Consider the following 27993-nt stretch of genomic DNA (forward strand, 5'->3'; position numbering starts at 1 on the left):
GTCAACTCCTTTGCCCACTGCAGGCCTGATTCTGCGCTTTATCAGTTCACAGGAAGCTCATCCTCTCAGACCCCTTTTAACACACCTGTGGACACTGTTAGGCCCTAACCACTCAACCTCTCACCCCATTAAGGACTTTTGAAGCTTTTGCCCCATGACTTCCCATTTTGTTTTTCTGTTTTCCTAGCTGATCCTCACCAGCTCCTTTGTGGGCTTTCTGACTGCCCACCCCTTGTTGGCTACTTCCAAAGGCTCAGTTACACTTCCTTGCAAGTGCCCTGTGGGACCCTTCATTAACCTGCCCCCCGACTCAGCATGCCAGGAAGTTAGAACATTGCTCCCCTTCACTCCAAACCTGCCTTCTCTTCCTTTTCTTTACTTTCTTGTTTCTTTACTCTGCTTGGGAATCTTCCCATGCACTTGGCTATATAAGCTGTGAATTTGGGACTCTTCCTAGACCCCTTCTTTCCTAACTTCTACATTCAGTTGGCCACCAAGTCCTATGGACTTGACCTTCTAGTTTTCTCAAACCCCTTTTGGCCTCAAAATTATGCAGCAGTCTCCTGACTGTCTCCCTTCATGCTGTCTCTTCTCTTTTTAACTTTCTATGCTGTATTTTTTTCTCAGATAGAAGTGTGATGGGTAGTGACCTGTTCACTCAGGACAGAGGTTTCAGACCAGCCAAATCTCCCCTCAGACATGCTTTATTTATTCAGCATGGTGTTTTGTTGTTTTTTTATTTTATTTCATTGTTAATATTTAAAATCGGGATTTCTGGCTTCTCTTGAAAAATCAAAGATGTAATTGCACTGGGACTGAATTTTTACCTGGTGACGTAGGGGACATAGCCACCCCAGATCCCCCATGCCCTGCAGCTGCTGTCTGCCCTGCTGACTGGGCCCCTTCAGGCTCTGTCCCACCCATATTTCTGACCTCAGCCCTTTCAACTTGCCTGACCCTTCACTATGCTTCAGCCTGACCTTGCTGGGCTCCTTTCTGTCGCTGGGCTTTGGCACATGTGGTTCCTTCTGCCTAGAATGTTCTGCCTTAACAGCTCCACCTCCTTCTTTTCATTCATCCTTCAACTCACCTCATCAAAAAGTGTTCCCTGTTGCCCAGGCACCATCATAGTACTCTTTTTGGTACCAAAGTGGTCTTAATTGTTCATGTTACTCTGTTCTCACCAGGCTATAAATTCTTGAGGGCAGGAACTCTGTCTCACACAGCTGTAGCTTTAGGATCTAGAATATGCCTAGCACAAAGCCAGCTCCTAAAAATGCATGTTAACTGATTGACTAATGTATTGAGTTTGAAGTTGTAACCCCTGACCTATGTCATAGAATCTAAATTCCCCAGCATGGCATCCCAAGGCCTTTCAGGATGTAAACTCCCACCAGCCTCTTCAGCTTTCCTTCCTTCCACTTTCTAGCGTGCTGCCATGCACCAGACTTTGCAGCCATGCCGCACCACTCGCCCCCCAGCCACCCCCACAGGCATGCCCCTTCCTGCACATTCTGCCTCCTCACTCTGCACCCATCCAGTGTACTGCTAACTCAGGAATCCCTCCTTTGAGAGCTTTCCCTCATTACTATACACATGCTCCATTCACACACCTTAGCTTGAACTGGGGCTCCTCATAAATGTCGCTTCATAGCCTCAACCACTATGCTGTCTGTCAGAGCAGTTATTGAGTCATAGCAGAATTATTCATTTTCCTGTCTTTCTCCTTCAGTAGACTGAACTCCTTGAAGGAAGATACCATTTTCATTTACCTTGGTATCTCTGGTTTGCATTGTGCTTAATCAGTAGTTGGTATGTATGATAGTACAGAGTAGTAAACGATTCTGAGTACATTTAAAAAGCAGCAAACCAGTTTGCATTTCAAACATTCTTTCCTCAACTAATCTTCTCTTATTAACTTAATGAGCCTGTCTTGAGATGAGAGAGCATAGATTCTAAGTGTATGACATGCAGACCCAGAAAGTAAACTCTGTCCTTCACATGTATTTACAACCTAACACTTCTTTTGGAAAAACTATAGAGAATTCCGTGACTCTGCAAAAGATTAATTATTGGTCATGAGCAGTGTGAAGGAAGCTATAGTTAAGTTAAAATGAAGACAGCCTCTTTTTTCTTTTTCGTCAACTTGGTGGTAGCAGTGAAGTCATCTGGTATGGGGCCCAAGGAAGAACTGTCCGAGTGTGATGGGACTGAACACAGCCCTTGTGGTCAGGGGTCTGTAAACGACAGAGCTAGGAAGGGGAGATGCTGCTCCAGATGAGAGGGTTGGCGGCCCGTGGGCTCCTCTTTGTGGACCCTTGGTGACATTGATCTTGGAAAGGGAGCTTTTCCAAGTGGGTGTATCTCGATGCCAGCAGTGCTGAGTGATGGGTTCTCTGCCAGCACAGCCTGTGGGCTGTCTGCCGCAGGGCCTGAACCCTGAGGGTGTGTGAGTGCAGCGGGCCAAGCTGCGCATGATGGCCACAGAAATGAGTAGGTAGGACAGGCAGTGGGGCCTCCATGGGGGAGACTGCTAGGCCTCAGCAGAGAAATCGGTGTTTGTCAGCTCCCACCTGCCTCTGACCCGCAGATTTGGAGGGAACGCGTTGGAGTGCTGGAGATCTGAAAGGCCAGCTAGGGGACTTAAGGCTTTGCAGCACAAGAGTAATGCCAAAAAGGCACTCCTCATGTTTACCAAGAAAATGAACTTAAATATCTAAAGAATTCTGAGTAGGGGGTTCCACACATGATCAACACACAATCATCATCTAACCTTGAGTCTAGCCCTAGGGCGTGATGCTCCTCAAGGACACTGAAACCATGTGAGGGCGGTCACGTGTTGTAGGAACTGTTTTGGCTCTAATCATTCTGTTTTTGATCACGCATCAAGAGTTGTAGGAAAAACAATCAAGTCATATGTATTTGTACATTTGATTTCTCTGTTACCTGATTTATGTATTAATCCCATTAATCTCACAGGTGTTCTGTCGGGAAGTATTCTTGGCCTATTTTTCAGGTATAGTTTTTCACAAACCTAGGCAATAGGAGGAATTAATGATTTGTCCCAGTTCTGGTCTTTAACAGACTACAGGTTCACTGATTACATAGTTCAGTGTCCTTGACTCAGGTTTATCTTCCCAGTTCAGTGGGCTAGTTCACGTACTTAAATTATTTACAAAATCCCTAATATGCACCCAATCATTCTAGGCACAAGTCAACAATGTGTCTGCATTTACAGCTCTTATATTTGAAAGGGGAGAACAGACAGGAATGTCTCCAAAGTGTGTGTGTGTGTGTGTGTGTATGTATGTATGTCTATATCTATATCTATATAAGCATTTTCAAGAGTGCTGGGTGCTGTGAGGAATATGGAAATGGGTAGAGGTGGGCGTGGACTCTGGTTGGCACTTCACTGAAGGCCTGAGTAGCTGATGTCTGAAGCAATGACCTGGAGACCTGAAGACTGGGAGAAGAGCAGCCAGTCAGAGGAAGGCACTTATTTCAAGACCAGCAGGATTTTGTGAGGAGGGGCAGAGTGGTGGAAGGTATGTAGGACATCCCAGGCCCTCGTGGGAAGTTGGGGTTTTGGTGTGAGTGTACTGGTAAGGCCTGGGAGGGAATTACACAAGGAAATGACCAAATTGGCTCTTCATCCTGAACACTGTGTGGTTCCAAGACTGAAACCTCCTTAATAGGGGGTTGTGAACCTCTAAGAAGCAGCAGAAAACAGTGGTTCTTTAAACTGCTTTTTTATATTTCGATTTTCTCAAAATCAAAGTTATTTCTTCATGTGGTTGTTTCTGATTTGCAGATGGGGGAAGAAACTGATCATCGTTGCCTCCCAGGACATGCGTTACAGGGCCTTGATAGGCTTGGAGGGCGACCCCGACCTGAAGCTCCCTGACTTCTCCTACTGCATTTTGGAGCGCTTAGGCCGATCCCGGTGGCAAGGGGAGCTCCAGCGAGACCTCCACAGCACTGCTTTCAAGTGAGGGGCTAACTTGCTTCTTTGCTTTGAAGGCTGTGCTGACCATCGTGCCCTGACCCCTAGCAGGGGCCTGCTGACTTTCTTCCCCACTCCTTTCATCCCTGCTGCCTAGGCAGTCCACAGTCCATGGGTATTGGGAGCACTGTGCTTGCTTTTTGAAGAGACCCTGGGGTGACTATAATTTATTGCCCGAACTAGACATTGTGAGAATGGAAGCTGAGCTGACCAGAAGGGACAGCAAAGCAGTTGGCATAAATTGGGACATATGGCAAATCAGGATGTATAATCACCCTGGTTATTGGCCACTATAGGATTAGAGACCCATATTTGATCCTTGTTAAACCTTATTGCCTCCCACCCCAGCCATCCCTTCCCACTCCATTTCTCCTGGCCTGTTCCCCCACCTCCCCGTCTGCCTCTCCTGAGGGCCTGGGGTGTGCTCTTTGGCGGGGGCATGGCTGTCCTTCCCAAGGCCATTGCCTCATAGCAACTATTCTTTTAGACTGTGAATAGAAGGTGTGTATCTGTGGTATTCAGGTCCAGATGTGACCTCTCTGCACTGTGTGCTGAAAGCAGCCCACAAGGCGAACCAACAGCACATTCTCCCTCCCCTGCAGGGTGGATGCTGGGAAGCTCCACTATCATAGGAAAATTCTGAACAAGAACGGGCTCATTACGATGCAGTCACATGTGATCCGATTACCCACTGGAGCCCAGCAGCACTCGATCCTCCTCCTCCTGAACCGGTTTCATGTGGACAGGTACATTGTATAGGGACCAGAACACTTTGTCACATCTGTTGTTTAGCCATGTGTGTTACCTCTTTAAAAATCATAGAGCAGAATTAGAATATGATTATGGCTTTGAAAAAATATTTACTATTTCTGATGATGAAAATAAGTCCTACTTACGTAGCAAATCTGGAAATTATACAGAAAGGAAGGAATAAGTACCTATAACCCCATAGCCCAGCAATAGGAAGTATAAACATTTTGGTGAAATTCTTTCAGAGTATAAAAATAATAAAAGTAAATGAGTCAAATTTGATTTGTTACAGTGACAGAGTTGAGACTGAATTGTATTAATTTAAAATTGGCATGTTTTCCAGCATGCAACCATCATAATCAACCTACATGGATGGGATAGTAACACTATGCGTGATGTTGTTGTTTAGCTGTGTATCCTAATCCAGACAATACAGCAAGGTGCTAAAATGTGCACTTTCCCTTCAGAGGACCAGAGAGTCTCTGGGAGTGCATCCCTGAGTCTTTAATCCCCTTTCGGCGGTGACTAATTAGCTGGCATAGGAATGAGGGGAAGAAATATTCTACCACCCTATAGAGAGGTCTCTGCCTGCCCTCTACCACCCAACACACTCCTTCTTAGGAGGGGAAAAGACTAGGGTGGGGAAGGGGCAAGCTGGTGCAGGGCCCAGAATAAGTCATCCTTGAGTGAGTGAGCTGGGAGGGAGCCCCCAGTGTCTGGCCACCAGTGCTCCATGGTAGAGGTGGGGATTATCCATGGACAGTTGGAAGGCAGTGGGCAGATCCTTTTCCTGGGCCACAGGGAGTGACTGCACTTTTCCTGTCAGATAACAGATATCTTGCCCTTTACCCAGTGGTTGACACACCCTCCAAAAGGGAGGTGTGGTAAACACCAGGATTATGTGTAAGTGTCAAAGTTTCTAGTGTCCACTACATAGCACAGGGCTGGGTCCGAAGAAGGTGCTTGGTATATGTGTGTGGACTGACAATTGACTAAAGATTTCTGGAATGAAGATGTCACTGTCCTCCCGTTAAAACTCCAAATTTGTCTTCAAACCTACATTTTGGAAATAGTGCATTAGAGAGAATCATACTTCAATAATTTGCATTTTAATCATGTAGTCATACTATCCATTGGCTAAATGCCTTTATCACCTAATTTATAACTGGTATATAGCCTGTGATCTTCAAAGAATATGGGATAGCACCTGTGAGTAGATGTAGGAACAATGGACTAAGTCAAGACCTATATTTGAATCCTTTTCCCTTACTTGACCTCTCTAAGCCACTGTTTCCTCTTCTGTGAAATAGCCATGACACAGTACTTATGCAGTAAGTTTCTGAACCCTCATTTATTTCATTCGTTGAGAGGCAGTAAAAATGGAGAAGGAGGTGTAGTCTCTGAGTGCCACACATATGCCCTCTGTGCCCCTGGACCTGTGGGCAGTTAAGCCAAGTTCACCTTTCCCAGCCTTGCTGGCACGAAGGCCCCTCCCTGCCCACCTTCCCCAAGCTCCCCCAGGCACACACAGTCAAGGGGCCCTTTGTTCTCTTCACTGGCTTCCATGGGTGGCCCTTAGCTTGGAATCATTTACTATGATATCCTCTTCACAGTAAAAATGAGATGGAAGGTGGGATCAGTCACACCGGTGAAGTCAGTGAAAATCAGGGCTTCAGACTCAGAGGCACCAGGATGCAGGGAAGAGAGGCCTGGATTTGGAAGGCCTAGGTTGGCATTTTGGGCCTGAATTTTTGAAAGCCTGTGAACTTCCTTATGTCCTTCCTCATCAAGTGACTTACAAGGAAATGTATAAGGTACTTCCTAAACTTGAAAGCATGGTAAGAATGTAAGGCATCTTAAAGAATCATTAAAGTTTTAGCCATAGCATCTGGGTCTTAGGTGCCTATGGCTGTGTGACCGAACCACTCAGAGCCACAGTCTTCAGCTGGAAAGTGTTGGAGATGATTGCCAAGACCTAACACTGCAGTTCAGTAGTTTAATGTGTTGTCATTTCAGTCTTGCTTTGACATCTGTTAAAAGTTTGGCAATAAGTTTGAACAAATGATCTGTTTCGGGTTTCTCACAGGAGGAGCAAATATGACATCCTTATGGAGAAGCTTTCGCTTGTGCTGAGCACACGAAGTAACCAGATAGAAACACTGGGAAAGCTGAGGGAGGAACTGGTGAGCTGCCTGGGGCTTCCCGTGTGCGGGGCTGCATTGGTCTGTATGGCAGTGGGGAGGTCTCTGTCAAGTGTAGAGTAAATGAATTACAGTCGAAGCCCAGTTCAGAGCCCAACTATCCCTAACCGTGAAACAGGTGGGATCTTCCTATGTTTTACAGAATGAAAAAGTGCTCAGTCCTTAATGTAAATCCTTCTTGCTTTTGATTGGCTTCCATTTCCCTGGGTTTGCTTTAGAACCTGCTCAAAAAGTTCATATGGAATGGTAAATCTGGGCAATCAGGTTGCCTTTTGTTACCAAGCTTGTGGTTGTGTTCCTGCTAGTTTTATACTGAAGTAACAGAGTGATTGCACAGAGAAGGAGGTGAGATGCTCAGGAGTAAAGCAGCTATTGACCTGCTTTGTCTTTGGGCCCAGGAGTCAAGGCAGTGGTAAGTGAAGAGAGGAAGAGAGCACAGAAGTGGCACTCATTCTAGTCGGATTTGAACAATCTTCAGTGGAAGTTTGAAAAGAGCCAGTATTGGAAATGGGAGAAAAATTAATTGCTCTGTCAGTTAATAGTAGAACTTAAACAAAAAATTTAAATAGTAGTATTTAGTCCATAAAGAAAAATGGTTTAGAGTCTGATTGTAGACACCAAGATAATCCTTTTTACTCCTGGCCTTGTGCTGTATTGGTGAAGCTCTAGTCTCCGAGTTCATGGAACAGAGGGAAAGGGGTCTCTTTCCTATTGCTAGATTCACTGCATGCCTTAAGTCACTTTAAAGCACAGGTTACAAACTGAGGCTTGTGGGTCAGATTTGGCCTGTACATTCTTAAAAATAAATTTAGCCTAGAAAAATTGGGATTCCACATGAAATTCTAGGTTTCTAGCTTCCCTTGAAATATCAGAAGCTGTGGCAAGCCTGGGCCTGCAGTCTTTCATGACGACAGTTAGCCAAAGATAGCTGTGCACTAGCCAGCCACCCTAGGCCTCTTGCTTCCTGTCACCTTCTCAGATACCAAGGAGTGCCATTTGTAACACATGCACAGAGAAAAATACTGTGATCAGAGAAAAATATTTCTGGGTATCCGAGTCTCTATCAAAAGTAGAAAATAAAAGGTGGGCTGACAAGGCATATTCTTGAGAGACCTTAGTAGAAATGAAGAAAACTCCTATATACTTAATAAATACCTGCCCGCTTTGTTGTTTCTATTTCTCATCCAGCCCATGCAGACATTGGAGATTGAAACCCTCTGTCCTACTCACTGTGGACTAGTCCACAGACAAGCCTGGCCTCCCTTCCCTTGAATGACTGAGTAGGACAGAGGGTTTCACTTATTCATTCAACAAATACTTTAATGAGTGCTTAATCTGAGCCAGAAATGTTGGGCAGTATAATGACCAAAATTCATGAGGACGGCATGTCTCACACAGTTGTGGAGCAGTCCAGCTGGAGAGGCCGACATGTGAACATGCACTTAGGCTGGAGTGCTACTTAGAAGGGTGTATCTGAGCTCCAGAAGAGGAGAGGTGAGCTTTGTTCAGAGAGTTCGGGGGAGCTTTAGAAAGCAAGTTACAGTTGAGCTGGGCTTTGAACATTAAGTGTTCCCAAAATAGATGGAGGAGAAATGGCATTTCAAAGGAAAACAGCTTGAGCAAAGGCATGTACTTACTTATGGGAGGCTGTGGGATGTTTTTGACCTTGGCAACAATCCAGCGGGTAGCCAGGAGGCAGTGTGCTTGGGTGGGACCAGTAAGAGATGTGGCTGGAAAGGAAAATCAGGATAAGATACAGTCTTGAGTACCAACCAGGCTGAGGAATTGGGTTTTAGCCTTTAGCCTTACAAACTGCTGGTGGCAGTTAATAAGTGGAGAAGTTACAAGAAGAGAAGAGTGTTTAGGAAATGAACTGGTGGATAGAAGAGTGATCGGAGGCAAGGCGGCAAGGCGGTTGCTGTGGCCTGAGGCTGGGTGGGTGACCGGCTTGAATTGTTGAGATGCTTTGGAAGTGACACTAATGGGACTTGGTGGGCGACTGAAGCCAGGACGCAAAGTGAGCAGAGGAGGCATCTTGATGTCTGGCTGAGTGATTGCCCCTCACTAGACTGGAGCTGGAGACCATGTCTAGTTTGTTCACTGCTAAGCCCCCACCATGAGGACAGTGTCTGGCGCTCAGTAAATATTTGTTGAATGACTGTGTGAATGAAGTAGAGAGTACAGAATGAGGAACAAATCTGATTAAGGATGAGGCAAATGGTAAATTTGATTTGGGGATTTATTGAGTATGAAAATCTTCTGGAACTTTTGCTTGGCATTGTCTAGTCAGCAGCTGGAAATAGGGGACAGAGAGAGCTGAACAGGATTTAGTGAATAATTAGTCTAGGTGAGGTCGATGCCATGATTATGGATGCTATCTTTTTGGGGGAGTGGGTGAGGCCCCTATTGCTTCTTTGTTTTTTTCTGGGCTGATCATACAAGTTCTTGATGGTGGTCCCCCAGAAGGCAGGACTCCACTGTTCTCCCTCACTTAGGATGGTCCAGGGCTTACAACCATATGTTGAGGGCTGGGACTTGATGGGTGAGCTTCCATAGGGTCTTTCTATGATGATGGGGGCATGGCTAGATTAACGTTAGATGCCATTTACAAGCCAGTGGGTTTGAATGGGCCATGTGTGAGTCATCTGTATCTGTGATAGTCGTATGTTCTGCTGCCCAGTGGCTAGAGTGCTGGCTAGTTTGGGAGTTGATCACACATGTGGGGGTGGCAGCCCACAGACATTTGTTTATTCCCACTCCCCCCCCACCCCACAATGCAAGAGGAAACCTGTAACACTCAGCTAACAACTGCTAGTTGGGAGTGCCTCCTGTTGTTAGTCCACAACTTAGAGCAGTAGAATTTGCCTCACTAATCCAGAGGCTGCAACATCAAATGCTAGCAGTGGCCAGGAGGGCTATAGGAATGACTGGAATAGGCCAAGTATAAACAATTTTTGGTTATCAGTATGGATTCAAGAAATATTTAACTTTCCTCTTACCTACCATGAGAAAAACACAGTACAAAAGTGGTGATAAATGGCATCTGATCTTCAGCCTCATTGTGCAAGGGTCAATTGGGAGCCCAGGGCCATGGCACCCAGGACAAGTGTGCTTGTCCGGAGGGAGCAGCTGATCCTCACTCCCACTGATGGCTGTGGTGAGGAACCACACTCCTAGGATTCATTGCAGATCTTGTTTTTCAAGAGAAGCCAGAATCTGCTTCTTTATTTAAAAGCCCTCACCTTTCAATGTGGGCAAGTAAATTGCTTTTTTGAAAAAAGTGTAGATTTCAAAACATGGCCTGCACTGGAGGCTGCTGATTGGTGGCCCTTGCAGCTAGGAGCACCTGTGAGCATTTTGGTTGTTTCCACTTTGCAGAAATGTGAGCGCTGGGGTCTATGCACTCACCATCATTTTGTTGAAACTTCACAGACTAAATGAATTTTTTTTTTAATTTCATTTTTTTCCATTCCACTGCTGTGGGAGAGGGGTGTGTATGTGTGTGTGTATTAATAATTAATACACTTCCTTGGTCAAAAAATCAAAACAACATGAAACAGTATACAGTGAAAAGTCTCCTAGCTCTATCCCTCTGCCTCAGTCTCACTCTTTATATCCCTTTAGGATCTCTTTGGGCAAATCTTTTTCCTCTCTTTCATAATCAAAAGACAGAATCATTGAATCATTTACATATTGCACTGGACCTTGTTTTGTTCCCTTGACAACATAGTTTAAGAGTCATTTCTCATTAGTACCTCCAGTGTTTCCACATTCAAGATAATTGATTAACTCAGGTCCTGAATTTATATGCACTCATAAAACTCTTGAATAGTTTCAAATGCCTTGTTTGTACCTAACAGTAGCTCTTAAATTTTGTTCTGCAGGGACTATGCGAGAGGACATTTAAGCGTTTATACCAGTACATGCTGAATGCTGGCCTAGCGAAGGTGGTGTCTCTTCCCTTACAAGAGATTCACCCTGAATGTGGACCTTGTAAGACAAAGAAAGGTAAAGACAGCCTCAGCCTCTATTCCCTTGGCTGCATGGACAGCTTTCACTTCTCTTTTCTATGCTCCAGCCTTACTCTGTTTGGCCTTAGTAGTGGGATGATTTCACCTATTTATTCAACTCTTTATTCCTCAGTGCCTGACTTAGGATCTTCTATAAAAAAAGGGCTCGGGAAATGTTTGCTGAATGAAAACAGTTCTAACTAACAGCAAAAATCTCTATATGGATGTCCCCCGAATCTCAAATTTGTGGTGTCCAAAAACAAGCTCATCTTTTCCTTCTTGCACATTCTTCAGCTAGCATTTTTGAAGTACCTAAACTATGTTGCGTGATCTCATTATCCAGCCCTATAAGGTAGGTGGTGGTAACACCATTTTACATATAAGAAAACTAAACTTAAGAGATGCTAAGTAACTTGCATAAGGTTAAACAATCAGTAAGCACCAGAGATGGGATTTGAACCTTTTAAGAAAACTAAACTAAGGACAATAAACTATAAAACTTAAAATACCTTCCTTAGTTCCTATTTTTCTCTATTTTTTATTTTTATCCCATACTGTTTACCCCTTCCTGATTAAGCATGGTCATTTAAAAAGCTAGGGTCAGAGTTTTCAGTAAAAGATGATAGATGGAATATATGTATTTATCTGCACTCTTCTCAAACTCCTCCAATGCAAAAAACGTTGTCAACAGTATTTTGATGCTGAAGGGCTGATGGACAAATGATAACTGACTGAGTGGACTGGGAATGCTAAAGGCCCATGAAGGGCAGTAGCCAAGAATCACCCCTCAGACCCAAATAAACTAAAAATTTGGAGAGTCCAGGTACTTTTAAAAGCACAAGATTGGATGGGACCAGAGAGTTTGGTTGGTCATCTGTAGTAAAAAACCACTGTCCTCCAGGTCCCCTCCCCTACATCACATAGCCAGGTAAGAAGCCCTTTTCCGCAAAGGCAAACATCTGGATACACTGGGTTTCTAGACTCACAAACATGATACCCAGCTGGGGACAGGGTGCTGTGCTTTAAATGAGAGTGATGTGGCAATCCCCACACACCGGAAGGTGAAAGTCCCCTCACTGCTTTTTCCAGTTTGGCTCCTAGAACACTGGCAGCCAGACTTACAGTCCCCTAGGCCAGAAGGCTTCTTTTCTATAGAAACTGATTAGTTCAAGAGAAAGAAGTCTTCTGGATACTGAAATTAGGGGTTTCCCAACAAAAGAGCTGGCCCCTGCCTGCTCGCCATCATGAAAGCCCACACAACGGCAACCTCTGCCTTGCTCCTCCCAGACCTGCAAAACAGCCAAAGCACGGGGTTTGGGGCAGCATTTCAGTGCTTCACTGAACATCCGAGAACTCTAATGTGAATGTAAGAGAAGCGCACATGATCGGAAAATAGAAACAAAGTAACGAGCAGAAGGAGACTTAAAAGAATCCTCAGAGAATGATGAGAACATACATCCATGAAACCAGAGCAAGAGGCTATAAAGGACAGACATGCAGAAAATAAAAAAGAACTCTTGGAAAAAGAAGAAATATGATTATTGCAATAAAATATTTAGTGGAAGAAAAGATGGTAAGATAAAGTTGAGAACATCCCCCAGAAAGAACGGAAACTCCTAAGAGGTGGGAAATGGAGCTAAGATGAAAATAGAAGGCTAAGCCTGGAAGGTCTAACATCCACACAATAGGGGCTCCCAAGGGGACAGAAAGGGAATGTGTGCAAAGGATAAAAAGGAGATGATGAGAAATGACACAAGGAATGACACTAGATATCCAGAGCTAAAGAGCCTCCAGAGAGGAGGCACCAGACTTCCCAATAGTAATTGAAGCAGGAACATGGGAGCAAAGCCGTCAGCATTCTAAAGGGAATGACTTTCAATCTGGATTTCTTTACTCAGCTTTAGCATCAGTCAGGTGTGAAATACGGTATTGCATATGTGCAGATCTGGCACAGTTCATTTCCCATCTCCTGTGTTCCCTTTTAGGAAGCTATGTACCATCAGGTGACAAGAGGCAGGAAATCATATGGTCCAGGAAGGAGGGAGAAGTGAGAAAACCCTGGAGAGATGGTAGAGGGAAATCACCATGACAGGCTCCAAGGGTAACTGGTCTGCATAGGAGCAGGGGCCACAGACTGGTCATGGTCATATCTACCAATGTATTCTTTTTGGCTCACATTGTTTTCATCAAATTTAAAAACCAGAAATTCACCTAAAAAGCCAGCCTTTCAACTTCTTTAGAAAAACAAAGTCAGGCAACACTGAACTATATTTAATAGCAATTGGCTAGGCAAAGACATGCTGACCCCTTTCAACTTGCCAAAGACACCCTGCTTCCTGTTGTATAGCCCACAGCTGGCTTCACACTGATAGGTCATCTACCTGACCCCTGAAGTTGTGTCCATGCTACATAGTGAGTTGTCCTGGTTTTCTTGAGGCCTGTTGCTGGGAAGAGAATACCCCCAGGAATAGCCAGCATTACTCAGCGGACACTGGGTACCAAAGGTAGTGGTGGCTTTGGCTCCTTATGCAGCATTAAGAGGGCAGGTTCCCCAGACAATAACTACCAGAGTTCTCAGACTGTCACATGCATGCACAGGGAGCCCATTCTGACTGTTCAGGAGGCTCATCCCATTCCCATGGTGGTCTTGTCACCCACCTCTGCTGCTTAGGCTCGCTGACAGGCTTCTTCTCACTGCCCGTGTCACATGGGTCCCACTTATCTGTGTGACTTTTTTCCAACTAGGTTGTGAGCTTCTCGAATGTGGTGTCCACACCCCTCACATACTTTCAAACCTTACTGCCTGTGAGGTGTCTGCTTGGAACTGAGTAGGTGCTAAGTAAATGTTTAGCATATTTAATTTAATTAGGTGCCACTTGAGTTACTTTCCTCATGCAGGAGACAAGGGATGAATGCACAGTTTTAGTCTTTTTTGCCTTGAACTTTGTAATCCCAGTTTGTAAAATTAACATAAAATCTTCCCTCTAAGGCATTATGGAGTAGGCAAGACTTAAGTAATAAATAAAGATGATGTAATACTTCATGTAAATTTACAGGTGTGCCTGGATAAATATGAGTTGTTTCTAAAAGCCCATAAACAAAGAGTTGGATTCAGGCTTATTTCAAATGCATTACAGAAAGCTGTGGTGCTCTGTTTTGCAAAAAGCAGAAAAACTTTGGTAATGAGAACAGTCACCCTGAACTCATCTGTTTTTCAAATTGGGACTATTTTCTTCAAGTGTTTACTAGTCATTCTGTGCTCATTAAATCGTGCTGAGAACAGAAGGAAAGCCAAGTAGAAGTTAACTTTGGAATCAGTCGGAAGATGCTCACAGCTGGAAGCAGTTGACAGAGACTTGCTCCCTGGGACTAATGATTAAGCCCATCATGTAACAGGTTTCCCAGGTTCAGTAACCAGGCCAGCGTAGCAGTGGAGAGGATACTGTGTCTTGGCATCTGTGCCGCCCTGTTTATGATACAGGCTCTTCCTTTAGCCATTGCTCATGACTCTTAAAAAATAAAAAGCAAGTATAACAAGGTTGCAGGACACAAGATCAGTTTATTTCTACACTTGGAATGAACACTCTGAAAGTGAAATTAGGAAAACAATTTTGCTCACAATAGCATCAAAAAGAATAAAATAACTTAGGAATACATTTAACAAAACATATACAAAATGTATACTCTGAAAACTACATTGCTGACAGAAATTTAAGGTAAAAGTAAATGAGAAGACATCCCCTGTTCATAGATCCTTATTAAGATAGCAGTTCTCCCTAAGCTGGTCTTCAGATTCAGTGTAATTCCTCTCAGAATCCCAGCTGACTTCTTTGTAGAAATTGACAAGCTAATTCTAAAGTTCACATGGAATTGCAAGATACCCAGATAGCTAAAGTAGTCCTGAAAAAGAAGTATCGAGTAGGAGGGCTCACACTCCCCAGTTTCATCCCTTAACTACAGAGCAACAATAATCAAGACAGCCTGGCACCAACACGAGACTAGACATAGAGATCAATGGAATAGAACCGGTAGTCCAGAAATTAATCCAGACATCCGTGGTCAACCAGTTTTTCACAGGGGTGCCAAGACGATTCCATGGAGAAAGAACCTAATCACAAAAGACCATTACTGTATGATTCCATGTAGAGGAAAGTCCAAAACGGAATCTACAAGTAGCTTAGTGAGTGTTCAGGGCTAGGGAGGGGCACAGAGGAGTTAGAGCTGATGAAAATGTTCTCAGATGGACTGGTGGTATGTCTATCTATGAAAATGCTGGAACACCATTGACTTGTACACTGTAAATAGGGGGATGATATGGTGTGAATTGTATCTCAATAAAGCTGTTAAAAATTAAACAAGCACTTATAACAGGGAACAGCAAACCAAATTAAGATCATTATAATGGCAAAAGGGGACATTTTAAAAGTTACAGTAGGATTAAAGGGTACAAGCTGAAAAAAAAATGAGCCATATTAAGAAAGATTAAAATGCAAAAAAAAAAATAGATACAAAAGTTTAAAAGAGCTTTGAAACCAGAAGAGAGGAAGTAAAAAGAATGAAGATCAGAAATATGAAAAGGATAAAGGGTGAGCATAAATTTAAAAAGAGTAGAAAAAGATTGTCAGAAAAGTTCAAAACCTGGAAAAGTAATGGTGCTAGGGGAAAACAGTTAAAACAATTAAAAATAGCAAGACTTCTTCAAGTTAAAAGTGACAAAGTTGATAAAAGACACTAACTTAAAAACGGAGAGTAATTACTATCAATAATAAAGATAAACACATTTTAATATGGCAAAAACTATTGAAGGCAAGAACTTAAAAGAATAAGAGAAAGGGGTAAAATCACCAACAGCTTAAATTCCAGGCCTGAGGAACTTCACACCAGGGCTGAGGAGCTCTCCTGGGGGGCTCTGGCACCTGGGGACAGCATCCTTGTGGGAAAGCAGTCCTTTCCTTGGACTCCTCCACAGCTGCCCTTCGAGGGAAAGCTGCCCAGGCCACACCTGGGAAGGGCAGGCTGGTTGCAGGTAGGAGGTGAATGGAGCTGGGGAGGAATTCTGGAATCAGCCTAGGGCAGGTGACAGGCTGGTGAGACTGTCCCTCTGGACTTTCCTGTGGTGCAGATGGCTAATAGCTCTGTAGGATGGGAAGGGGACACTCTCCCTGTGCTTGGAAGAGCCTTAAGGCCAGTGCAGGGACTTGGGAGCACATGACTAGCAGCTGTACAGTGACCATCCTCACAACAGTTTTGCAGGAGAGCCAGTAAAGTGACTCAGATATGCCTCTGTGAGTGACATTACATTCTTAATCAGGGCCTGGCTCGGAGCCATAGAGAGAGGGTTGCTGATGCCCTTGTGCTCCTCATTTGAGTGGCTCCCACCAGCCCTTTCCATCCATTGGTCACACGCTGAGAACTTTGGGGACCTAAACAAATCAGTCACTAAACTCAGCCCATGGGCTTGGAGGTGGTACTTGCACTGGGTGTTTCATGATGACTTTGCAACTCTGCCTTCTAAACCCTTGGAAGCCCTTGTGGGTCATTGGTAACCTTGTTGCCCTGTGCAATTGGCAAGAGAACCCTTAAACTCTATGGGTTTGTCTTAGGGTGTAGAAAAGAGGAAGGAACTGGGGGAGAGTCTGACATTTTTTTATCCTATATTGTGGTCAGTCTTAGGGTGGGAGAGAGGCAGATGAACTAAATAGGTGGCATACCGGGCACTGTGCCCGGTGTTAGTTTTAGTCTGATCCCTTTATCCACCCCATCTTCTCCATACTATTCTTTTTCTTCATTTCTCTCATAAGAACCCAATGCTCTCATCACTTGGCTGTGGTCATAGAGCTAGGAAGCACCAGTGCGGGGATTTGGCACAGAAAGCTGCTGCGTAAACCTGTGTACTAATCGGGCCCTCTGCTTCTGCCTGGACAGACTGGGCTGAACTAGTAGGAAAGGGAAGCAGGGCAGCCAGTGCCTGGGGCCTGGGGAGCAGCAGGGGCTGTGGGGGCAGCTAGCCTAGGACAGCTTCTGGGGCAGGAGGGTCAAAGACTGGGCTACCTCTTCCAGTCCTTTAATCCCCCACGCCACCTTCCATGCCCACCAAACAACAACTTGAGTCATGCCTATGGAGTAAAGGTGAACACGCCTACAAAGGAAAGAGGGAAATAAGCTTTGCTTGGCATACAGACCCTCTGTAACCCTCTTTCCTGTTGTCCCGTTACCACCACTCCCCAAACAGGCATGCCCTTTCCCACGTCTGTGCCTCGCTGGTGCCCTTCCTTCTGCCTGGAACACCTGGCCTCGTCCGCCTGGGCAGGTCTTACAGATCCTCCAGTATCCCACCCGAATGTCCCCTCTGCCTTCCCCTGCCTCACCCTTATTTCCCAGCTCTGTACGTGCTGGAAGTAGCCACTAAGCACACTTTAGCTTATTTCTTAGTGGTCAGCCAGCCAGATAGCAGGCCCTGAGAGTGCCTTCCTTGTCCTCATCCATTTCGTCTGCATGTGCTAGTAGAACTGTCTCCATTTCATAGATGAGGAGCCTGAGGCTCAGAGAGGCTGGCAGCCCACCCATGGTGGAGCCAGAACTCAAACCCAGGCTTGCATGAAGCCCGAGCACACTGCCTTCCTAGCTCCCTGGCCTCCCTCAGACATGACCCTTTTACAGGGGCAGGAACCCTTTCTTACTCATCTTGGTGTGCTCTGGGCCCAAGGCAATGACATTTTCAGCCCAGTTGACAAAGTATGACACTTGATCCTCGAAAGCTGTGTTTTTCCAAGGGAATAATAATGGCAGGGAGAAAAGCGGTAGCCAGCCCTATGTACTGAGCATTATGTGTATGCCAGGCACCATCTGAGCACTCTGAGGAACATGCTATTCTCACTCCCTTTTTATAGCTGAGCAGCCCGAGGCACAGAGCGGTCATACCAGTGAGCCATCCATGGTCATACAGCCGGTGAGTGGCAGAGGCAGGCTTGTGCCATGGTCCATATTCTAACCTGTTCCATGGCCTTGGGGTGTGGGCTCAGCAGCCGCCCTGGTCATCCTGGCTGCTGCCCTGAATTGTGCTTCCAGCCTCTGGTGGCCCCTGCAGTTTCCGAAGACAGCTGCCCCCTTAGATTGCCTGTCAGCTTGCTTATCATTTCAATTTCCCAAACTCTCGAGTGACTCCCAGCACTGACCAGCCCAGCCCTGTTCAAGGGTACATGCATGTATGTGTGCCTGTGTGTTTGTGTAGGTGTGTTGTGGGCCAGGGATAACACTGCAATTACATAGCATCTGCCTGGCTCACCAGTGGCACTGTCCCTCCCTTTCTGACTCTTCAAGAGGAAGTCTGTCCTGTGCTCATTTGTTCCCATCCTGCTTTTGTTCTTTTCCACATTAATCACAGTTGAGAGTACAGTTCTGCTAGGAAGCCAGATGAGATTTTTCACTGAGAATGTGAGAAACACAGGCTGTTCATTCCACTTCACAGCTGCTCTGGATTTTCCTTTACAGTGAGCAGTGCTGTCCATTAGAATTCTAGCCTAGCCAGGTGGCCTGATGTGGAAGAAATGCCACTTTCTAGGTCCAAGACATCAGTTAAAACACTTGACCTCTCTGAACCTCAGCTTCCTTTTTCTTAAAATGGCAAAAATAACTTGCTGAATGGATATGGTGATTAAATAAAATAGCTTCTGAAAACACCTAACAGTGCTGGGCTCATCCTAGGTCTTCAGTAAGGATTCACTCCTCCCCTTCTTCTTTTCTGGGTCTCAGAATGTCTGTATTAAGCTATTCTGTCTTCATGTTAAGGTGAGCCTGTCCTGGAATTTGACACAAAAGAATTGCATGATTCTTTGTGTGAACTGCTGACATGAGCACACACCTTATCTTTAAAAGACCCAAAGCTTCTTGCGCTTGAGAGCATGTGCAGTGATCTGCCTGTCATCTCTCTCCTGCCTTTTGTTTCTGGAAAGAAAGCCCCGCACCCACTGGTCAGTGGTTGCCTTAACAGGCTGGTGATTCCTCCAAGAGGGATTATGGGTCCCTGAGGTGCAGCTCAGAGGGAATTCTGAGCCTGGGCGTCTGGCAGGGGCCTCATTCAGGTGCCTTCTGCTTTGGCTTTACCTGACTTGGGGTCTAGAACAGTCTCCTTAAAAAAGGCAAATATGAGCTGAAGGGATTTTTAAAATAGAAATTAAAATTCTGTGACTGGTAAAACTCTAGAACTATGGGAAAAATGAAAAGGGCCAATGAAACTCACCCCAGCAGTCCCTTGTCCCTTGGATTACAGTGTGTCCCATCCTTTACTGCCTTCTCTCTTACAATTCTCCCAACAACTCCAGACTCTGGGCATTCTCATTAACCTTAGTTTACAGGCAAGCCAGTTGAGCCAGGGAGGTCAGCCAGCTTGCCCAGGTTCACAGACCACCTCTTGTGGGAGAGACCAGATTCTTAACCACTGTGTATGCTACCTCCCTAACACAAGGATTTCCAGAATAAAGATGTGTGTGTCATGGCATGGAGGAAGGGTGAGGTTTCTGTTGTCAGCATGTTGAGGAAGTCCCAGAGACATACACAGCTTGGGTAGAGGACCAGGGCTTGCTTTTCTGACAGATACAGAAAAAAGTCAGTGCAGTTGGGATTCATGGCAGAGAAATCAGCTACGCTGTCGGGGAGGGGCCAGATGTAGGCCCCATGGCCCGAAGCCTCACCAATACCCACTTGATGTGTCATGCCTGGCCTTCTGGAAGCAAGGCACCCTCATGCTAGGCCCATGGTTAGATGCTTGAGCCCACCCCCACTCGAGGTGTGCTGGGGAGATTCTCCTCTGGGTCACACTCCTGGTCAGTCCTGGGCCTCATGAAACCCAGGATCATGACAGGGGTCAGCTCAGTCCTCGTGCATCAACCTCCCCCGGCGACAGCCTTCCTGTCCAGTTGCCTTCCTGAATCCCATGCTCAGAACCAGAGCAAGGCCAGGTTCCCACACCTCTCCAGAAGCCAGGCCGCCATGACCTGAGGCCAGCTGTGGGGCTTTTCTACCTGGCAAGAAGGGACCAGTCTTTTAATCCAACTAATGTTTGTCATGCCACTGCACTGTGCTGGGTGCTGGCCATGCTATTAAGAGTAGCTGCTATGGTGATTGAGAGCTTCAGACAGCCTGGGCTCAGATCCTAGCTCTGCCACTTCATAGCTCCATCATTTAGAGTTAGGCACTTAATCTCTCTGTGCCTCAGCTTCCTCATCTGCACATTGGGGCTCATAGGGGCCTGCCAGCCTTGTATTGTGAGGTTTGATGGATTAATTCAGGTAGCATCCACACACAGTGCCTAGCCCACTGTGAGAGCTGGGCATCAGGGTCAGTGACAGTTATGTGCTGACCTCTGTACAGCCATACCATCAGGTCATCCCACCACTGACGTGAGGAAGAGAACACTCATCTCATTTACTGGGCAGAAAACCAAGAGCTATACCAAGTCATTAACCCCAGAGTCACAGAAATGGGAGGTTGTGGAGCTGAGGTTGCCCCAACCCTGTCTGACCCTGGAGCTGAAGTTTACACCGACCCGCCTGTGATGGCTGTCCATCCTGGCTGTCAGCAAAGGAGGTGGCTGGGCTGTTTGGAGAAGCTCTGATGAGAGAGGCGGTCAGTGCTGTGGAAGCAGAGTGGTGAGGCTGTCAGGTGCTGAGGGTTCTTTTTCTGCCCTCTGAGTCCATCAGTGTGCCTGTAACATTTCTCCACTTCCACTTGTGCTTCAAGGGTTATTCTTATTTCTTTCACTGGCTAATTCGCCTCTGAGGGCATTTAAAAAGGAGTGGGGGAAGGAGCGCTGGGCTATTGCCGAGAGCATGTTGGTCTGCCTCCACTGAGTGCTGATGGCGCCACCTTGCACACAGAGGCCAGCGTCCAAGGCCCCAGGTCCCTCACTGTTCAGTCACAAATGTCTTTGAATTAGGGGCCATGTGTCATCAAAGGCTTAAGGCCTAGGCTCTGAAGCCAGCTGCCCGGTAAATCCCAGCTCCTCACTTGCTGAGGGGTGAGAGTTTGGGAAATGTCTTAGCTCCTGATATTCTCAGGTGTGAAATGCCATGGTAGCATTGTCACCTGAGACCGTGGTGAGGACTGGCTTGAACAGCACAAATGGAGAGCTCAGGCTGGCATCCATGCGTTGGAGGAATGATGGCAGCTCTATTACGAGCAGTGGGCTGCTCTATGAGCACCATCTGCGGAGGGGGTTGGCAGGGGTTGAGTAGAGTACAGAGGGGAAGAGCCAGGTCAGTGTTCTGTCCGCATGCTGGGTATGCTGGCCACCAGGGTGCCTCCCTCTGTGGCTGCTAGATTGAAATCCTAATTGAGGGCCCAATTCTCATCACCTGAGCCTTGAAATAGTTTTCACCCATGCTGTTGGGCCCACAAGTCCATTTGTCCCCATGTCTTCTCTCTGGTTGCTTTAGGTTCCCATCCTGGGCAGGAGAAATAGAGGGAGGGACAGGGCAAGTGACTAGAGCAAAGGGAAGAGCCGTGGAAAGCAGGGGAACCTGGGAGGACCTGGCTGGCTGGAAGGGAGCCAAGACTTGAGGAAGCCTACGCCTGACTCGATGTCCTGTTTCTTCATCTCATGAACTGTGGGGTTTCTGTCAGTGTGAGGAGTGGAGGGGAGTCATCACCAGACGGGCCCGAGGGTTCCTGAGGCTGCCTGCCCCGAGGGGTCAGTGGGTCAGCCTCGGCCGGGCCCTACTCTGAGGTGAGTCTCCAGTAAGTTCAGGGCCCTCAGATGCTTTGCTGTTTGTTCTCTGTCCCCATGAGAATCCCCTGCCTGGATAAGAGAGCTGGCCCTGACCTGCTCAGTGTGGGTGTTCACACCCACAGGAAGTGAGGATGGCCTTCCGTGGCCACAGCTGCTGCACAAGACACTGGGTTTCAGAGACCAGCTTTTTGCTACCCTCCTTGCATGGGTTCCTGAGGGTTATGCACCTTTAGCATCTTCCAGTCTCCCACTCTGATCCTGCTGCCTCCCTCTCTTTTTTTTAAATTTTTTTATATTAAGTTATCATTGATATACACTCTTATGAAGGTTTCACAAGAAAATCAAGGTAGTATTACATTCACCCTTATTATCAAGTCCCCCCCCATGCCCCATTGCAGTCACTGTCCATCACTGTAGTAAGATGCCACAGAGTCCCTACTTGTCTTCTCTGAGCTATACTGTCTTCCATGTGACCCCACACACACCACGTGCACCAATCATAATACCCCTGAATCCCCTTCTCCCCCCCATACCCCTCCCCTTTGGTAACTGCTAGGCCCTTGGAGTCTGTGAGTCTGCTGCTATTTTGTTCCTTCAGTTTTGCTTTGCTGTTATACTCCACAAATGAGAGAAATCATTTGGTGCTTGTCTTTCTCTGCCTGACTTATTTCACTAAGCATAATACCCTGCAGCTCCATCCATGTTGTTAAAAATGGTAGGATTTGATCTTTCTTATGGCTGAATAGTATTCCATTGTGTATATGTATCATGTCTTCTTTATCCATTCATCTACTGATGGACACTTAGGTTGCTTCCATATCTTGGCTATTGTAAATAGTGCTGCAATAAACATAGGGGTGCATATGTCCTTCTGAATCTGAGAACTTGTTTTCTTTGGGTAAATTGCTAGGAGTGGAATTCCCGGGTCAAATGGTATTTCTATTTTTAGTGTTTTGAGGAACCTCCATATTGCTTTCCACAATGGTTGAACTAGCTTACATTCCCACCAGCAGTGTAGGACAGTTCCCCTTTCTCCACATCCTCACCAGCATTTCTTGTTCCTACTCTTTTCTGTGTTGGCCATCCTAACTGGTGTGAGGTGATATCTCATTGTGGTTTTAATTTGCGTTTCCCTGATGATTAGCAATGTGGAGCATCTTTTCATGTGCCTGTGGGCTGCTGCCTCCCTCTTGTAAGGACTTGGTGATACTACATTGGGCCCGCCTGGACAATCCAGGCTAATCTAAAACCTTCATGACCACCACAGAAAGCCAAAGCTTAATCACACCTGCAAGTCTCCTTTGCCCCAGAAGGTAATGTAGTCACAGGTTCCAGGGGTTGGGGCATGGATGTTACCCTGCCTCCATGCTGCCATATATCACAGGACATCATAGTGCAGAGTCATTTCCTCCATCCTGGAGACCTGTGATCCTCCTGAGTACCTTCACCTCTGTCACTCACAAGCTGTTGGGAGCTTGGGCAAGTTACCCCCTCAGTGCCTGTTTTTTCATCTATAAAATGCCCCTTAGAGTTACCAGGATCAAATGAGTTAGCACATGTAAAGTGTCAGAACGCTGTTGTTTTTCCTTGTACCTTTCTCTTGTCAGAGCCACAGGCAAAGTTTATTATTTTCCCACCTTGTGCTTTTGGTGGTGGAGCTTATGGGCGCTGTGTGATTGTCTGGAGGCAGGTCCTGGCCTGCAAAGTTCCTCATCACTGTGCCTTTTATGAAAGCTAGTGCTCAAAAGAGTGCTGTGTGGACCTCTTATTACTGGCAGCTTTTGCCTCTTTTTATTTTCTTGGAGTAAATTCCCATTCTTGGAATCACTGGGTTAAGGCCTCCTGCAGTGCCCTAGAAGGGTTACACATCTTGTTTTCACTGCTTCCCCACCTTGGCAATGGTCATCCGCCTCAGAGGAAAAAGGTTTTCATTCTTTCAGCAATACTGCTTGCATGCCTCCTGTGTGCTGAGCACTGGTCTGGGTGCTGGGGAGACACTCGGGAAAAACAGGCACGTTTCCTGTTGTCATGGAGCTTGTCTTGAGCAGGGCAAGGCTGCTCATGACTTCCTGGGTCCAACACTGCACCTCATTCCTTTCATTTGCATTTCATTGTTCACTGATTAAAAACAGTAGTTTTATGGAGTAAATTTTCAGTGTAAGTGGAGTAAATTTTGTGTCCTGAGATGTGCAGTTAAATGTCCCAAACTCGATGCTGCATCTGATCTTTCTTGGGGTCTCTGTCCTGCTGAAGTCACCACCCCCCACACTCTGTCATTTTACTCCTTGCTGGAAAACATGTTTGTGTTCCTAGGGACTGATGTCATGGTGCGCTGCCTCAAGCTGCTGAAGGAATTTAAACGGAAGGTCGAAGAGGACCACGACCAGGACGATGACGAGGATGAGGAGGTCATCTCCAGGGCAGTGCCTCCGGTGGATGTTGTGTATGAGCGGGATATGCTCACTCAGACCTACGAACTCAGTAGGTCCTGTTCTCATGCCTGCTTGCTCATGTCCAAGCAGGGCTGTGCTGTTGAGAATGTAACCAGCAGAAAGCACTGTGTTTCCCTTGACGGGTTTAGGCTTTGGGTCAGATTTGAGTTTGAATCCTTGCTCTGCCACTTGTGACTGGATCACGTTAGCAATGCCTCAGAGCCTTGGGTCCAGTATCTGTAAAATGGGGATGTCATCCACCCTAGCCTGTGAGGACTAAGTGAGGACTAGGATTAAAACATCTGGTGTAGTGCCTGGTACACAGAAAGCACTCAGGAAAATGAGCTATTAAATTATACTCAAGGATTTGAGAGCTACTTACCATCTTGTAAACATTGTCTGGAGCCACTGCAGATTGAGACGTCTGCTGTAGAGGGAGGAACAACTGTCTCCCCATTCCTTGTCCTTCCTCAGATCCCCGAAATCCACATAGGATAGCAGTGACCCAGTGCCATTGGTGGTGTGGCTGCAGGTCTCTGTGGGGAGGGGGACAGAGCAGGAGGTGAGGCGGCCTCAGACCTGATTCAGCCGGCAGGTACAGAGCCATGCTGGCAACTCGGAGGGCTGTTTGGCAGTTTTCACCAGCTCTTTACATCTCTCAGAATGAGTTCCTCAGAGCTCAGCTTGGGGAGAGCTGTCTGTGACCCTTTCATCCCCACTTTTAGCATGTGTTCACTGTGGGGAACTATCCTGTTATTTATGCATGTGCAGTATAGCAAATCCTCCTTTATCCAGATTGGTTTTATGTGGCAGCCTCAAGTGTGGGACACATCAGGAAACAAAGGGAAACTATTTCTGAACAGCCCAAGAGCTTGGCCACAAAATCTGCCCTGCAGCTCGTGTCCTTTACTGGGTATCTCCCTGCCACTACAACCCCCCCTCTACCAGGCTCCGTCCTGCTGTGCCCTGTCCCAGAGTAATCCAGTAAACTTAAAAGGGCTTCCTAGAAGCAGATACAGTGATGGCACTGAGCAGTGACAGTGTGTGGCAGGGCAGGAGCTGACAAACTTGGCAGAGCCAGTAACAGAGCACAGTCGTCTGCTGGTTATTTAATACAGGGCCGAATAGTGTTATTTCTTCCCACAGGCCCTGTTGGCTGATGGCCGTGATGGGACAGTGCAGTAACCAGTGTTCCTAATAATGCCTTTGAGTCTACCGAGAAACACAGGGATATAAAGAAAGGTTTTCATTAAAAATTATTTTGAGGCTTTTTAAGAGGGTTGATTTCATTCATGTGAAAGAGCTAAATTCCTGCTGGAGAGTAAAAAATGACATCACTGGACTTAGACAAGCAGTTGGTAGCCTGACATTTATGCTTCTAATGGAGGAGCCAGATAGTGAGCACTTGAACGTTAACTATTAGGAGTGTCCAGAGAGTCTGTGGAGGGGCAGGAGGGTAAGGCACATATTTTATCCTGTCTGTTGGTTCCACTGCCCTGAAATGTGTCCTTACAAAAGGTGGGAATTGACTTGACCTGTGCAGAATGGCTCCTTTGCAGAGGATGCGGTTCAAGTATGTTGTTTCACACAGTTGAACGCAGAGGCACAAAAGGGATTTCCCAAGCTGAAATCCGAGGGGCTATGAACGTGGGGAAACTGGAAGCAAGAATGCTGTGTCGTCTTCTTCAAAGATTCAAAGTTGTCAAGGTAACATCAAGAGTCATCCCGCACAATTCATTCTCTTGGGATGAGGACCCAGTGGGATTGTGGAGGCATGTCTCAGATGGGCAGGAAACGAGGCTGGCCTGCTGTCTTCCTCAAGGAGGCAAATGACTGCCCGGGGGCTGAACGTAGCCCACCTGTGTGCCATGTCTCTCCTCACTGTGGATTTTATTGGTTTTCATTTTTTAAAAAAAGGAATGAGTTGTCAGCATTGAAAAGTCAGCAGGAGATGGGGTGGGGGGTACGCTCCTGTGTGTGGGTCAGCTGGTGCTGGCCAGCATCTCACCACCCTTCAGACAAAGTGGGTGCCCTCCTGGGCCCCCCAGTCTGGCTTCCCCTCTTTTATGTCCTTTGCCACACTCCCGGGGACGGTGCTTTGGCCAACTACACATCTGGGGCTCACCTTTCAGAATTCAAACCTGCTATTTTGACCCTTTATGCCTCATTCTGTTCTTGCCAACTTTTTAGCTGTTTTGCCAGAAGGCAGTATCACAGTTGAGCTAATGCTGCAAAGCACGGAGCAGCCTTGGCATGTGGGTGGCATATAGATGTTATTCTTTCTGCTATAAGAGCCCTAGGAGAGCCCTTCCCTGTTCTAGAAGATAGAATGAGTGTGGATTGGTGATGACCTTGCTGTCAGTCTGTACAACTGGGGCTGCATGGAGCTGGTGACCTCCAGGCCCTGACTCATTGGTCTGCAGCAACAGTGCTGAACCATGGAATCTGTGCGGCAGACATTGCTGACTGACTGAGGGTGTTGGGGATATGTGGAAGGCCAACTTAGAGCCTGTCCTTGGGGAGCTCCCATCTCATAGAGCAGACACACATTCAGGGTTACAGTTTAGAAGACTGTCTCCCGCAGGCCTGTTCAAGTATATTGGGAGACAGGACCCGTGAGGGAGCATCGTGGGGCCGACCTGGGGCCCAGGCAGTGAGATGGAGGAAGTGTAGGCAAATGCAGGCCTGATGAGGACATAGACACCACAGACCTGCGGCCACAGGAGAGCCTGTGTGGTACGGCACCCTCTCCTGAGTGTGATTAAATACATGTTACTCCCTCCAGGGATTCATGGAAGACGAAGGGCGGCAGAGGACCACCAAGTACATCTCCTGTGTGTTTGCAGAAGAAAGTGACCTAAGCCGGCAGTATGAGCGGGAGAAAGCCCGGAGCGAGCTCCTGACCACAGTGAGCCTAGCCTCTGTGCAGGAGGAGTCCCTCCTGCCGGAAGGAGAGGACACGTGCCCCTCTGAGTCAGACAGTGAGGAGGAGGGCAGCAGCCACAAGAGGAGAGGCAAGGGGTCGCAGGGGGACGTGAAATCCTCCTCAAATGGCAGTCTCGGGACTCAGCCTCAACACTCCACCCCAACGAAGGGTACGGGGTACTCGGAGTTTGGGGGGAGTGGGCTCTCAACCCAAGCTGCCGCCAATCTGACCTTACCCTGGGCATCTTCAGAAAACAACCCGTTCAGTGTAGCAGACACCCGAGGACACCATTGGTGCTGGCCTAATGTGGACTATTGTATCACATGTATCACGTGATCAGAAGCCTGGAGGAGAGGGTCATGTGGTCTGTATCTTGGCTGCTAGGAAGTCAGTGCCCCTTGGCTAATGTTTTGTTTTGTTGTATTTTTACTGCTAAATGGATTCAATTCCATAAACTTCCCCTATCGTCTTCCCTTCAACAATCTACAAATCTCTTGAGATTTTAGTTTGGTTATAGAATACTTTTTTCGAAACGCGAAGGGTGGTACCAATGACAGATTTGCAAATCTGGTACCTTGCTAGGAGGGGGGCACCACACTGCTTGCTTGGTCCACTACCCCAGTTCTTAAACTGACTGGACGGGATCCTTGGCGTGCATGCATCTGGTCTGGCCACCAAGCATGAGTGCCCTGCGCTTTCCTCCTGCTGTACCCCATGCAGGTGGATGGAAGGTCATGAACCTGCACCCGCTGAAGAAGCAGCTGTCTCCCTTGCCGGGGGCCACTGAAGAGAGAGCCTGCCAGACCTCCGTCGGCGGGGACAGCCTCCTGGATTCCAACAGCTCCTCGGACCCCAGCATGTCCTTTGGCTCTCACTGTGCAGAGAGTAACAGTGGTGACATAGCCATGATCGAAGAGGTCAGGCTTGAAAATCCAAAGGTGAGAG

General features: G+C 46.8%; 1 protein-coding gene across 1 annotated transcript in view; it reads left to right on the forward strand.

Moving 5' to 3' along the window:
* GTF3C1 (general transcription factor IIIC subunit 1) overlaps positions 1-27993 on the forward strand; it is a 72480-nt gene that overhangs the window by 3647 nt on the left and 40840 nt on the right. The window contains exons 3-10 of the mRNA XM_017673146.3: positions 3812-3988; positions 4606-4749; positions 6840-6936; positions 10839-10962; positions 24004-24171; positions 25714-25829; positions 26908-27217; positions 27769-27986. Coding sequence (XP_017528635.3) covers positions 3812-3988; positions 4606-4749; positions 6840-6936; positions 10839-10962; positions 24004-24171; positions 25714-25829; positions 26908-27217; positions 27769-27986 — 1354 coding nt within the window. The remainder of the gene's footprint in view (positions 1-3811; positions 3989-4605; positions 4750-6839; positions 6937-10838; positions 10963-24003; positions 24172-25713; positions 25830-26907; positions 27218-27768; positions 27987-27993) is intronic.

This window comes from Manis javanica, chromosome 10 (assembly GCF_040802235.1).
Source record: "Manis javanica isolate MJ-LG chromosome 10, MJ_LKY, whole genome shotgun sequence".
Taxonomy (NCBI): domain Eukaryota; kingdom Metazoa; phylum Chordata; class Mammalia; order Pholidota; family Manidae; genus Manis; species Manis javanica.